This window comes from Planococcus citri, chromosome 5 (assembly GCF_950023065.1).
Source record: "Planococcus citri chromosome 5, ihPlaCitr1.1, whole genome shotgun sequence".
In the NCBI taxonomy this organism is placed as follows: domain Eukaryota; kingdom Metazoa; phylum Arthropoda; class Insecta; order Hemiptera; family Pseudococcidae; genus Planococcus; species Planococcus citri.
Genome location: NC_088681.1, coordinates 8453087 through 8468046, shown reverse-complemented (window position 1 = coordinate 8468046; position 14960 = coordinate 8453087). Strand labels below are relative to the sequence as shown.

Genomic DNA, 14960 nt, shown 5'->3' with positions numbered 1-14960 from the left:
AACATCAATATGATTGCATATTTCTCTTCTTTTTTCTAATGAGTCGCTTTCAAATCCTTCTAAAAGTTCTCTTTGTGTCAAGTCATGAGGATAATATTCAAAAGTCTTCAAATACAGGTATTTTAGAAATCTGTTTCGAATTTTTTCAAGTTCTTTTATAAATTTTTCGGTGTGAGGAAACCAGACCTGTATTCCAAACTCAAGGATTGATCTTATGTATGAGAAATATAAGACTTTAAACATGCTTATCCTTCTGAAGTGCGCCGAATTTCTGACCACAAAATATACCATCCTTCTTGCCTTGACTAACACATGTATTGACATGATACTTGAAACTAAGCCCCACATCAAGATTTACACCCAGGTCCCTAACAGTTGTTAAGTGAGAAAGCTCTACCCCATTGACCATGTATGGGCATCCTATAATGTTTTTTTTTCTCGAGTAAATGTTATTGTTGCACATTTAGAAACATTCAGGGGAATGGCATATTCGACGAGGATGAAACATTCGGCATGAGTGAACGTATTTAAAATTTTCTAATTTGTTTGGAATTCTGGCTTGATGGTGCATTGGCGCATTCCTGCCTCCTACAGTCCGTTCCAAATAAGAAGTGCAAGCTACAACCATGCAATGCACCAAGAGGCGTGATGATCCAGGGAACTGACGGGGAGGTAAACCAATTTATGCAGCAATGAAAAGCAAACTGTTTATCAATTTTGTTGCTTTAGCGTAGTGCTCAACCTTGCATGTTTGTGTGGACTAGGGTGGTTCATGTGACATTTTTTTTTGAAATCTTAGTAAGGTCTTACCCCCTAATTTTGTTTCTTTTGATGAAAAAATGATACCATAAAAATTTTGTTGAAAAATAATAATATTTAGAAGTCGTGCACAAGCATTGAATGTTGAGAGCTACGAGCGCGCGAGCACAATACTTCTCACGATGGCACAGTGGGAAACGCAATGAAGCTTGACAGGGTTGATTCTACGCAACTGTACTGAGAGTGGCATCCCCACTACAACTTATTAAGTGACTCCAATTTCTTGGGGGGTTTTAAAACAACTATTCCAAAGTATTGATTATGATTTTTCGGCTGTAGAATTCATTTGAACCCAAATTATGGAATTTAGAAATCAAAAAATTCCATTTTTACTGAGTAATAGCTCTTAAACTGATAATAATTTAGTTGATAAAACATCAACTTGAAGTGCTGAATCTTATAAAATATTCATAATTATGTATTTCAATGTAAATTTATCCCATTAATTTTTTCCCTTTGGTTTCCAAGTAGAATAGAATAATACAACCTGAAATTCATACTTGTACTTTTTCCTTTACTTTTCAAATCTTTTGTATGTATTTTCACCTCAGTGATCTTTGGAATTGAAAAACTGTCGTTGACTCATCATTAATAACATCTTAAAAAGCCCACCAAGGACTAGACTTACTTATCATGCATTGTAGAGGGGATAACATGTTGTAATCTGCTTCGATCCAACGAGGGAATGCAATGCTGCGTTCCCCTGCGCACAACCGTGGGAAGTTTTCCCTCGACTCGCTCATACCTTTTCAACATTCAACTCTCATGCGCGACCTCTAAATATAATTTTTTTGACCTGAAATTTTTTGTCCAGTGTGTTCATACTAAATGGAACACTTCTAGGGGGTAAGCTCAAAAAATTATAACAAATTTTTTTTCTATTGTTCTTTGAACCACCCTAGTGTGGACCCTATGTTTTGTTCCTTAAAAAAGTTTGCACTTCTTATTTGGAACAGACTATGGTAGCTGTAGCCATGATCTTTGTCCTCGCTTTATTCATCAGAGAAGCCGTATACATTTCAGAAAACTGTTTCTCTGTTAATTCGTTCATTTGCCATGCTCCCTTCATACTACTGTTTTATCAGCCACACCAGATGTATTGGCTAACCCATCTTGAGTAGTTGCCATTGCGCACAGTCAAATAAATTTTTGTAATCTACAAAACATAGCTCAGTACGCACATTGTATTTGTGTGCCTACTCAATCAGCAGTCAGAGGTTGAGGATCTGCTCCCTAGTTCCTCTACTTCTCACAAATAACGTTTGTTCAGGAGGGAATTGAATGTGCATGAGTGAGTATAACCTGTTGTACACAATCTTCAATAGTAGGTACTTTGCTGGTGTGACTTATCAAAGAGATCATTCTGTAGTGCTTGCGATTCTCTGGAGATCCTTTTTTGTACAGAGTGACATGTGTTGACTGTACAGTGTACCCAGTCCTCTGCCCAATTCACTGCTCACTACCACTCAGCCATATCAAGTTGCAAATGTTGTGGATTTGGTGAGTGATTTCTTTGCTTTGTTCTTCTTCAAGTACTCGCTGGCATTGCTGACCTCATCAAGTAAAATTAGTTAGTCCTATACCTTGAAGGCAAAGGCGTGTATGTCCAAAAAAACACTTTTTGAGTTGGAGCAACTTTAAACTTTGAATGATGATTATCAAGTCATAAGGTGATATTTACACAGCGTATCCGAAATTCACAACATTGAGGTGTTGAATCACGCACGTGATCGTCTGTCATATGCGACCACTTGATCAATGTCCTGCAGATTTTTTCCACAAAGAAAAATCATTTGAAACGTCGATAAAGGAAATATATTGATGAGTATTCTACATTATACATCTGTTTTTATGCCTATTGAAAGGAAATTTATGATTCGCGTATTGACATTAACCTTGGAAAAATTGTGGTAATGGGAAACATTCTGTTTGTCGAATCAATAATTCATCATATTGGCCGTTTTTAATAAATATGTAGGTATACCTGCCTACCGCCATCCATCGCAGTGATACAATAGAAGCATTTTTGTGGTGAAAATCACACCTGCTTACTGTGATCATTTTTGCATACCTCGCTCCTGTAAAATCGAAATTTTAATTTATTTCGTATTTACGTTGAAGATGACACTGCAAGTGACTGGCGTATTCTTCATGTTATCGTATCTTTTTCTACATATTGTATTGGCCAACAAGACAGTGATAATATTTGAAAAACAACCTCCCAACAAGGAACCGAAAATAACTGAAAAACAATTTTCCCAGTTCAATGGGTAAGCTAGAAAGTAATCAACACTTACAGATTTAGAGCTAATTACTTCAATAGGTAGATACCTAATACGGGCCAATGTTTATGAATTTAATTTTAGGACAGATCCTTATAAGAAATATTGCGAATCTAATACTAATACAAAAGAAGTGCAAAACTTCTGTAATTCAATTATTAAAATACATAATGGGAAATCGGAAGAAGGAGGTTTTATGGACGGTTTTCCAGTATGCCAGACCGCTCACGCTGTAGTACAAAAGGACATGCGGCAAAGGAACTGTTACAAAAGAAATTTATATAATCTTGTGCGCATGGGAAAAAGAAAAATTGTATTACCCTTTTGGTAAAGGCCAGACAGAAGGTCATGTCATGGGTTTTTGGACTGATTGCGATACTCTTCAGGTTCATTTTGAGCAGGAGCTTGCGTATACGGACAATTAACACAAATAAAACAGCTGCAAAGTAAAAAATCTCTGGAAGATTTTTTGCCTGCGAATGTAGTATATCACCACGGTGATTCAAGTTTAATTTATGCTCTCAATCGCAATCACTACTAAAAAATATAGATTGTAATAAGATAGACAAAAGCCAATGTGATAGGTAAGATGGATGATATGTGTTATTATACCAAACTCTGATGTTAATAAATGCCTAAGGATAAAATACCTTTTGTTAAGATAGCACCTAAAAGAGAGACACTATCTTCAGATAGCAAACTCAGCTCAACTATTTACCAATTTCTAACTATTAACAGGTAGGAAGTATCCTGTCCATACCAATGAGACAGGGCACCAATTTCACACGATATAGGGGTTGAAGTCGAATTACTTTGTCTAGGTGTTCAGAATAATAAATAAACTAAGAGGACACAACACCTATTTCTGTACTCCGTGTATTAGATATAGCATAACAAACACCTTAAAATTATACACAATGAATATGATGTAATAAATTATTTGTATTCTATGAAATAAAAGTTACTTTACATATACGACAACAATAATAATAAGAATATTACACACAATCAGATTAGGATTCACAATTAAACAAATTAAGGTGACACAAGTAATTGGTTTTTAATCAATTTACTTGAATACTACATCAAATGCACATATACAACATGACCGAAGCTGGGTTTCAGCAAGGTGATCAATCTCGACAAATTTTTGAAGAGTTTTTTGAAAAAAAAAAACCTGAAAATTGGCACTACGACGCAAAGTGGCTGACATCTAACGGGGAACGCTCGAAATGCTGAAAATGGGTCCAGTTGTACAGAGAGCATAGGGAGAAATCGCGTTTTTTAATTTTTACGCAAAAACAGTAGGGTTTTTTACCAATTGTATAGGGCATTATTTGAAGGGAATTTAATTTCCGATTTTTTGGTATAAAAAAAATGAACTTTGACGATTTACAACGTGACAAATTCAGTTTTCGTGTAACAATTTTCACCAGTTTTCAGAATTTCACAAAAAAATATATCGGTAAATACCAATTTTTTAATGTTCTCAGTAATCAGCATTTTCTCCTCTTTACATTAATATAATCACCAGATTTTTAGCTTCAATACTCGTGGAGAAATTCAATTAAAAAGTTGTGAAATGCTGAAAGCGGGCGAAAGAAATTATCGAAATTCAATTTTTTTTACACCAAAAAATCGGAAATTAAATTCTCTGAAAATAATGTTTTATGCATAATAGCAAAAAACCCTACCGTTTTTGCGTAAAAATTAAAAAACGTGATTTCTCTCTATGCTCTCTGTACAACTGGACCCGTTTTCAACTTAACGTTTCGGCGCGTAGCAGCGCGCTCTATGTATCCGTCGCACAGCCAATAGGTAGATTTTAACTTGATAAAAACTTTTATTTTCACGAAAAATTACACACACAACGTTTTGGCACACAGTGCCTTCATCAGGTGATACGAAAAGACTGAACACTAGCGGAATAATACAAGTAAGTAGAATCGAGTAAACGAGATAAAAATACCTAATTGAATTATACCAGAGCTTTATACGAGTCAAAGCCTGACACATCGGTCTTTTTGTTGATACAATTCGGATTACTTAAAATAATACTTATGTAGGACCTTGGTAGTTTTTCTAATTTTCAAGTATTAAAACTTCATCCCTTTTACTCACACGTAAAATTGGATATGCGAAATAGATATACCTATTAAGACACCTGTGTAATATAACTAGGTATTCATCTAATTAAGGTCATTCCACTAGACACCTTGGTCAGATGTACTATGACAAAAAACTTATATGTAATCAATTAGTAAATGTATTTCACCACTCACAGAACACTATACACTTTTTTCCGCCTCTATAGGTAGGCCTCCCCAAGACTAAAGGCATCAAGGGAACCTAACTAAATGAGACACACATAACACTTCGCGTGATCCGATCATGCCTAGGTACATTCCGAACTACCTAAACAGATACTATTTATTGATCGTAGGATCAGTCAATAGGTATATTAAATCAAATTAAATTACCACTCTAGAACTGGGTACAACCATATCACTCAACCATGGCCTCCCCTAGGGGCACATCCATGGTCAGTTATATTAACAGGCGACGAGGAACCAGCTAGGTAACGCGTGTTTATCAATACCAAGTGAAGATTTTCTGCAAAGATTCTCTATTATAAAGACGCATACAGCGGCTAAATCCCTACCCCTAAAGAGTGGTGGTATAGACATAATTTCTAAGTACAAGTACAAAGCTCTTAAATAATAAAATTTACGTTTCCTAAGCCCTATCTTCAGCCATAATGTCATCACGACGCGAGCCGCGAGATCATTAATCATCTGACCTGTCACAGGGGGTAGATCTAGCCTTATACATCGCTATATAGACTATAGAGATCTTGTAAATCTTCACGCATTCCAACGTCCTTGACACAAACCCTTTCAAACTATCTAGGTACCTATGTGTATAATAGGGAGGGTTCGGACAATGGCCTGACATCATGTACGTCAGTACGTGTGTACATACGAATGCGCAAAGAACTTATATTTCTTAATAGTTTCACACGTTACCAATATTTTCAGTGTATAGGGGTTCGTAAAATAAGCACTACCTTCGGCAGTGGGGCCAATCTGCCCTATGTCAAAGTTTTATTGCTTTTTTGGTACGAGTAAAAACCACCCAATGGCTTTGTTTTTGAAATTTATTTTGAGCAAAAGATGGGCGTTCTTCGGTTGAAAAAGTCGACTCAAAGTTGAGAATACGTTGCTCAGTGCTGCCATCCGTGGAGCCTAAAAATCCGATGAACGTAATTTCTTCTATAGTGAAACAGCTCGCAGCTTGACATAATGATATATGTACTTACATAGAAAATGTTTTTAATAATTCTGCTGTTGTTCATTTAAATTTAATCAAGCATCTGCTCTAAACACTTTTGATCCTTTTAATTACCGTATTAAAAATATATTTTTATGATTTGTGTTAGGAAAATGACATTGGAAAAATTCTGAAAGCCAAATTCGAATAATACACCTGGATGAGCGTTGTGTTTGTTGTTTATTCAGGTTCAACCAGCAGTCGATGACTAGTCATTTAAATCACTTCTGAGCGTTTTTATTGCCTGGTTGGAAACAAAAAATTATGATTTCAGTAGGTATCGATTAGGAGCATGGGATAATTCGGGAACAATTCGACCTTGACTATTTCCAACATTAGAGTACATATCGCGGCAAAACGAGCTATCAATTAGTCTAATCAAATAGAAAAATATGCTGCTCTGTAGTAAACAAGTATAGGTATTAGGTACACAACGAATTTACCATCTGCGCTGCATGATCAAATAATTATATACTCACCTAGGTACACGTGGTAGGAAAGTTTTAAAATGCCATTAAGTTGTCACTGCAAACTCTGATTTATAATTTGTAATTAAAAAATGACTTCGACATTTGGTGGAAATATTATTATAGAATTGAAATGAAAACAGAGCTTACTCGTAGTAGAAGAATTTTCGTGGTAAAAATCATACCGAGATAAAGTGATCATTTTTTGGGTACCTGTCTCAATCCTGTGAAATCAAAATTTTCATTTTATTTTGTGTTTACGTTTAAGATGGCTCTGAAAGTGACCAGTGCATTCTTAATGTTATCGTACTTTTTTCTACATATTGTATTGGCCGAGAGCATGAAAATAACTGAAACACAATTTTCCCAGTTTAAAGGGTAAGATAACCAATTATCGTACTAAGATTTTTAAAAAGAATTTTCAGTATTTTTTGCCATAAAGAGTACTTACTTGATCAAAATTTACAGATTTGAAGTTACAAGTACATCAATAGGGGTATCGGTATACCTACCTGTATTAATACTGACCAACGTTTACGAATTTTTATTTTAGGACAGATCCTACAAAAAACTGCGGATGTAAAACAAGTATGGAAAACTTTTGTAATTCGATTATTAAATTGCAAAATGGTAAAGCGGAAAAAGGAGACTTTTTGGAAGGTTATCCAGATTGCGTGCACACCGGCGTTGAAGTACATACAAAAAGATTGCGGTGGAGGAACAGTTGTAAAACCAGTTCATGTGATCGTTTGCGCATGGGCAGAAGAAAAATTATATTATTCTTTTGGTAAAGGTCGGACTGAAGGTCATTGTATGGCTTATCGGACTGATATTAAGAGTAGTGTTAAAAATGTTTATTTTGTGGGTGAGCTTGCGTATGCGGGAAATTAATAGGAAAAAAACAGCAGAAAAATGGAAATTCTTTTAAAAATTGTTCGCATGCGAATGTAATTACCTATGTGTATCTTGTTGTAATTTTGTACATATCACTGCAGGGCTTTAAGTTTAATTTACACTCTCAATTATTGCATCATTATTTATTTGATTGTTTTTATTTTTTTAATTTTGTGGCCCTGCCTGAAAGAAATAGTATGAGATTTCATACGCTTTGGAGCTTATTTAGGTACACAGAGATATACTGAATTACTCCATGTTTTATACATATCTATGAGTCTCACACAAAAATGGAAGGGCAACTCTAATTTTTCGAATTTTCCAAGAAATATGACATCTATGGAGAAAAATATGTTTCAGGCCAGAATACATATAAGCACATCGACTTTGAAAAAAGTAATGGGTACCTTATCGGCCACGAAGGTCCACAAAATAGCTGGAAGCTTCAAAACGACTTGAAACCATTTGCAGTCGATTTCATGACGTATTGAAATTAATTTGCAGAGTCAATTTTGGCTTTTCAACTCCATTTGATAATGAAACTGCCGTGCAGTGTAAAATTTGGATTTACATCTCAGTTTGGTAAAATTTTGTAGAAATTTCGATGATTGAATAATGTGCTGGAGGCTCCAGTGATTTTCAAAAAGTCGCTGTAAGCTCCAAAACGACTTGAAATCTACCGGCAGTTGACTTCATAGCGTATTAGAATTAGTTTATGGAATGAATTTAGGCTTTGCAACGTTATTTGATGAAATTTTATTGAAAACTTCAAGTTTTAGAAACCTGCTGGAGGATCTAAGAATTTTCAAAAAGTCACCGGTGGCTCCGAAATGACTTCAACCCACCTACAGTCGACATAATAACGTGTTTAAGTTGGATTGCAGCGTGAATTTCATCTTTCCAACTTCATTCTTGATGAAATTTCAAGTTTTGAAAATTTTGCTGGAGACTCCAGAACTGCTCAAAACGATTTGAAACAGTTTTCAATCGATTTGGCAGGCCAAAAACAGGTTAGGGCCTATATTCCAAATTTCAGCTTTCTAGGTCAATTTGATGTATTTTTGATTTTTTTCCTCATTTTTGGTCTGAATTTGATTTTCAAAAATTCACCAAAAATCTAAAAATACATCTGAGCACTTGAAGTTTTGGCTGGTGGTAAATTTTTGCGTGCTCATTGTCATGTAAGGATGCCTAAATAGAAATAGTTAGGCAATTACATTGGCATAAATTCGATGATCCTCTTCAAGGTTAAAATCATAGGTGGGAAAATTGATAGCTTATGACGTTAGGTACTTACCTACCTAACGTCAGTATGTTTTCGGTAATTCGAGTATATGAACGTGTTTGTTCGAATGTATTTTATCTTTTTGATAATGTAATAAGTGAACATTCTTTTTTCAATTATTAAATGGTGTAATATTTCGGTACACGAGTTCAAATTATTTCAAATGATTTATTTTCAACTTTAGTTCCTGAGTATGCATCAAATGGAGTAAGTTCTTAATTCGAGCAAACCGGCTAGGCTGAGGTAACTCCTCATGCCATAGTTCCGGGCAGTATTTAGGGCTTTCTCAAACTAGGCTACTATATAATTCAGTTAAGAATTGTAGTCGCAACTTATTAATTAGATAATCAAGGAGATGGTTTTTTCTTAAGCTTGCAATTTAGATAATCCAGTTAAGGATTTAATTCGCCTAGTTTTCAAATTAGATAATCTAGTGAAAGATTTCAATATGTAGCCATCTCATTTTATTCTTTGGAATTAAAATGTACGTAATTTTCAATTACTAATTCGAGTTAGATAAAACTAGGACATTGTCCGAAAATGGTTTATGATTGTAGACTCTGTCTACCTTGTAAATAGATATGTTCCCCTGTTTTGGTTTGAGATTACTCGAAAGCTATCTTCATTTAAATAGAGCATTAATTTATGTTGATATAGGTAGGTTATTTTCTCCTATACAAACTCACCCCATTTATCTCAACAGTAAAATTCCTATACCTATTCCTACTCACTTACGTTCCCTAGTCCAAAAATTTTCCTATTTTCAAATCAATCTATATCACATAAATTAATTTTGGCGCCCAACGTGGGGCTAGGGCTTAGTGTGTTTAATAGGTATTAATTAATCCTATAAAAAATTCAAATTTCGAAATTTTTTGTGTCAAAATTCATCTTCCAACATGTGTTCAATATGTAGACATGAAGATAGGTTTCGAGTAATAAAATATGGCCGATAATAGAATTATAACTCGCGTTATCTATATTCCATTGTGAGACACTCTCGCCTGATAGTGAAGTACGGTCCGCATGTGGATAGGTACTGAATAGGTAGGTACCTATCTACTTAGGGAACTAGTTTGTGAGAGAGTGTATTTAACATCAAGCAGAAAGCAACGATATTTATACAAGTCTTTTCGTTGTACCAACTTTGTAAAGTACCAGCATTCGAGTACCAGAATCAAACCAGATAACGACACGTATAATTCGAACCATCTGTACCTCATCGACAAAGTACCAGAAAACGATCATCATTTACTACGTATAATAAAACACGCTTATACATGTAGTTTTAAATACTTTACTTTGTATAGCCTCGGCTAGGAAGGATTTTGGTAAAGGCCACGAAATTAAATTCCCCTCTCCCGCGTATTTTCGAGTACCCGAGTATAAGAAATACGCCTTAGCTTTAAGTTTATGTTTTTCTAATAAAATTCATCGAAAAAAAAAAAAAAAAAAAAAATATGAGTATAGAGGAATCAACATCGTGTTGACTAAATTCTCAGAATCGTACGTATTCGTTTCTCTATTGTATTAGATCACCATTTTGTATTTCTTATCTTTCTAGTCTCCAACGATCGCAACATTGAGTTTTACTATTACGTGCAATTTGTTTGAATTTTATGCGGTTTTTTGATTTTGATTTGAAATTTAATTCGAGTAATGTGTTTGCGATCGATTTCGAACTTTTGAGAGTAAATCTTTAATTGAATTTTTGTTTCTTATGAAGTGAAGTGTGGTTCGAGTATTTCGCGAGATTGTGTCGAATTCGATTATTTTCCATCAATCCTATCCTGTTGTATACGTGGGAATTTTTATCGTTACGATTATCATGGCGTTTGTAGAGGTAAAGATTTAGAAACCGTTTGAACTTGATTTTTCTATACTATTATTGTGTTGTGTAATTGTCCAAAGGCATTTTACTTGCCAAAATTGGTTATGTAAAATGTAACCTGGCGCCTGACGTGGTAATGAATCCCTTTCGGAATTTTTCATGCAACGTAAGGTGTTTTTGGACAATTTAGGTTAGTTTTAGTTTTAAAATATTTGTGTTAGACCATCGCCTTGATTGAAGTAGGGAAATAGTTCAGTTAGGGATTTTAGAGATAGTTAGGAAAATACTGCCCAGAACAAGTCGGTGTAAACGCTCGAGTTTGTACTTACTGATTATTCTCCATAGTGAATAACGAAGAAGAGCCTGTGATCCAGATCAACGAAGATACGAAATCTCCGTCTGTTAGTATTCATTATACTGACCCTGCAGTTCTCCAGTATTCGATATCTGATAGTTTTGTACTCGAGTTGTCTATCAGTCCAAACGACAAAATCGATACTACGACTACATCCAACGAAGCAGATAGTTCAATAGATAAAGAATTAAGTGGTTTTCGAGACCAGTTCAACGAAACTGTTTACAATCCTGAATTTTCCGACGGTTATAAAAAATATCATCGAGCCCGAACAATTTCGAATTCATCATCTTTATCGACTTCTTCGGAACAACTCGATTTAAATTCAGCCGAGAAGAAAGAACGTCGACGAGCCAAAATATTTTTCCCCGAACGTGAATTGCGACCAAAGAAACTTCCAGTAGGTTTCTATAAAGAAACTAAATCGAAATTTCGTCCACGCTCGCAAAAAACACACGATTCTACGAGTAGTGACGTGATACGAATTCCAGTCGAGATTCCACCGGAAGATAACGAAGTATTCGACGAGATATATCAACCAGCAGAAATGTCTCATACTCAGCAAGAATACGAAGCCGTGATTGCTGAAAATGCTCGATTGAAACAAAGACAAAAGGAGTTAGAAGAGATTAATCGTAAACGATTATCGTTACTACCCGGTGCTGATGAAGCAGGAACATCACAGAATTCGAATAATGTGTCTGCGGCACAATTAATTGATGCTTTAGAAATAACGAATGAAAGAATGTCTGAATCTGTAGCTATGCAATTTGCTATACATAACAAACCAAATCGAAGTTCAGCAGGAGGTCGAGATTTTGTTCCACAACCAACTTGTATTACAATTCCACAACGGAATTTTAATTTGAACGTCAAACAAGAAGAGTTTGAGATTGGTATTCCTGGCTCGAGATCATTACTAATCATTGATGAAGTGGAATTTTCGAGTACTGATAATTCAGCTAGTAACAAATCGATTAAAGTGATTTGTGAAGGAGCTCGAGTTACTCCTTGGAAAGCTTCAGATGATCATAGAACTGTTGAGGAATTTTTAATTGAGTTCGAGAATGAAATCCGCCAACTTGTACGAACAAACAAGGAGTATAATCTAGCACTCGATTTTTTCTTGTCACATGCCGAATTATTGAATTACAAAAAAGCCATAAAATTTGACGGTCCATGGCACGAGAACGCTATAAAGTTAGTAAAGCAATTCTCAACAATCAACAATCAGCAACGAGATATCCGAAATTTCGAGAAAGACAAGAAGAAACCTCAACAAAGCGTCGTCGACTTTTCTACATTTTGGTTGAGAAGAATGAGGTGGAATACCTCAGTCACAGCAAAATGGATCGTACAAGTTTTGTTGACTAAAATTGGACCAGAGTATCGCGAAATTTTTAAAGAATGCACGGCCAGTGATACTATTGAAGATATTATCGAAGAAATTCGTGAAATGGAAGATGGTGGAATATCAAATAAAAAAGATATGGACGCTTCTATATATTACCACCAAGCTGTAAAACCATTAATTAGTAAGATGAAAAAATCTGGCTCATCGTCTTCAACTAATGACGATTCTCGTTCAAGTAGCTCGAATAGAACTAGTAGTTCTAGTGATAATCGATCAAAGAAATTTAATCCTTTTGAGAAATTTGATAAAGGTCAAATTTTTAAGCGTACTGATCGTGATGGAAAAGCTCGATTCAAAGCAGTTGGCAGTGTTAATGAAATCGATATGAAAGAAGAAGGAGTTTCAATTTGTTACGTCGATGCAAATAAAAACATCAAAGATTACGATGTCGAAAATCCTCCAAATTTCGACGAAGAATTCGAATGTAACGAAATTGAAATATCGATCGATGATTTAAACTTGAATTAGGTAACACCAACGGTCGCGGTGCTACCTCAAATCGATCAAAGTCGACCTCTTCTCATCAGGCTGCGATTATTAACAAAAAAGACACTCCAGTGATACCTCCAGTTGTTCCAGAGATACCTAAAAAAGAAAAAGTATTTCTTTTTAATGGAGGTGTATTATATATTGGCAGTCAACAAATGTTCAAATTTTTACAATTCCACGAGAATACCAACATCGCAAAAGAAGAAGAAGAATACTTGCTAGTTGGTGATTCATTAACGGCGAAAAGAGCTAATGAATTGCTTGAAGAAAAAACATTCGATATTCCTTTTGGAACTGATCACGCTTTAGTTCATCTGGGTTTGCAAGAATCGATTTTCAAGAAATTCGACAGTTCAATGTTCCAGAATGAATTGAATAAACTTGTATCGAAACTTAGAGATTATTATCAAATACCAAACATCGTATTAGCGTTGATTCCTCCGATAAATTTTCCTACACCAACAAAAGATTATTGGGATGTTCTTGAGGAAATAAATAAAACAATTTATTTTACAACTCGAAATCAAGAAAAATGTCTTTTTTGGAATGCTTTTTCACCATTTGTTAAAAGAAATGAACTGGTTCCTTCTGAAAATAAATGGTTCAAATACGTCGCTGAAGGCAAAATTCTCTATGAACCTAAAGGAGAATTATATGATAGCGGAAAATCGAGTTCGAAATTACCTGGTTATGCAAAATGGAAATATTGTGAACTTAGCAAACTGCATTACGAAATGTGTAGTTTTTTCAAAAAATATTGCAAAGTAAATTTATTTCCAAAAAGAGACAAAGAATCAAAAGAACGCGATAATCTACTCGATGGAACTTATGGAAAAAGTGATCAGCCAGTTTCATTCAATTTGAACGATAGCATAATCGATGTTTTAAATCCTATCGAGATCGAGTATAAAAACAAAGATGTATCGCCGAAAATTACTGTCCAGTTTGGCAAAATCGATGTAGATGCATTACTTGATAATGGGTGCTCCCATGTACTGATGAATGAAAATGTATTCGAACGCATAGTAGCTGAGTACCCGGAATTGAGGAAAAGCGAAGTTCGAGCTGAAGGGATGGGACAAAAATTCTCTTTGGCCGCAACGAAATCTCATCCGAAAATCAACAAAATGGCATACGTACCGATGAGTTTTCCATGCCAAAAGCCACAAAAGGGAGTTTACAATATCCAAGTATTCGTTGTGAAAGATCTGAATACTCCCTTAATTATTGGCAGAAATTTAATGAGCGAATTCGAAATGGTAATCCATACCGCTGGTAATTACGTCGAAGTCACGGATCCGAATGTTACGATTATGCAAAATAGAACGTTTAAAATTCCTTACAAGGATGCTGACAAAAATCCAGCTAATTTCGAGTTAAACAAAGATCCTAAACAGAAGCCACTCAAAGAGGTCCAGTTCATTACATTGATGAAACCTGAAGAAATATTTTCGATCAGTGAGAATCCAGCTTACGTTATCGAGACAGAACTGCAGTACAAAATAGAAGAAGCAGTTGAAGGCACCGAGCTCTCAACTAAGCATAAAGGTACGTTGCGTAAACATATCTATAACAATTGTGAGCCTTTTGAGAATAGGATAGGATTATGCAATTGTTATGAACATAGATTTGCATTCGTTGGTAATAAATTGCCACCACCTCATAAAGTATGGTGTAAAACTCGACCGATTCCTCATAGATATGAAGATGGTGTAGCCGAAATTATAAGAAAATGGAAAAAAGAGGGTAAGGTAGTAGAACGTCAATCTCCTTATAAGTTAGGTCTCGTTTTTG

At 35.1% G+C, this 14960-nt stretch overlaps 2 protein-coding genes across 3 annotated transcripts in view; both read left to right on the top strand.

Moving 5' to 3' along the window:
• Gycalpha99B (guanylate cyclase 1 soluble subunit alpha 2) overlaps positions 1–14960 on the top strand; it is a 671156-nt gene that overhangs the window by 212046 nt on the left and 444150 nt on the right. The gene's annotated exons all lie outside the window — the stretch shown is intronic.
• LOC135846547 (uncharacterized) lies at positions 8974–13145 on the top strand. The gene is made up of 2 exons (XM_065365705.1): positions 8974–9284; positions 11254–13145. Coding segments are annotated over exons 1-2 (1893 nt in total). The 5' UTR covers positions 8974–9283.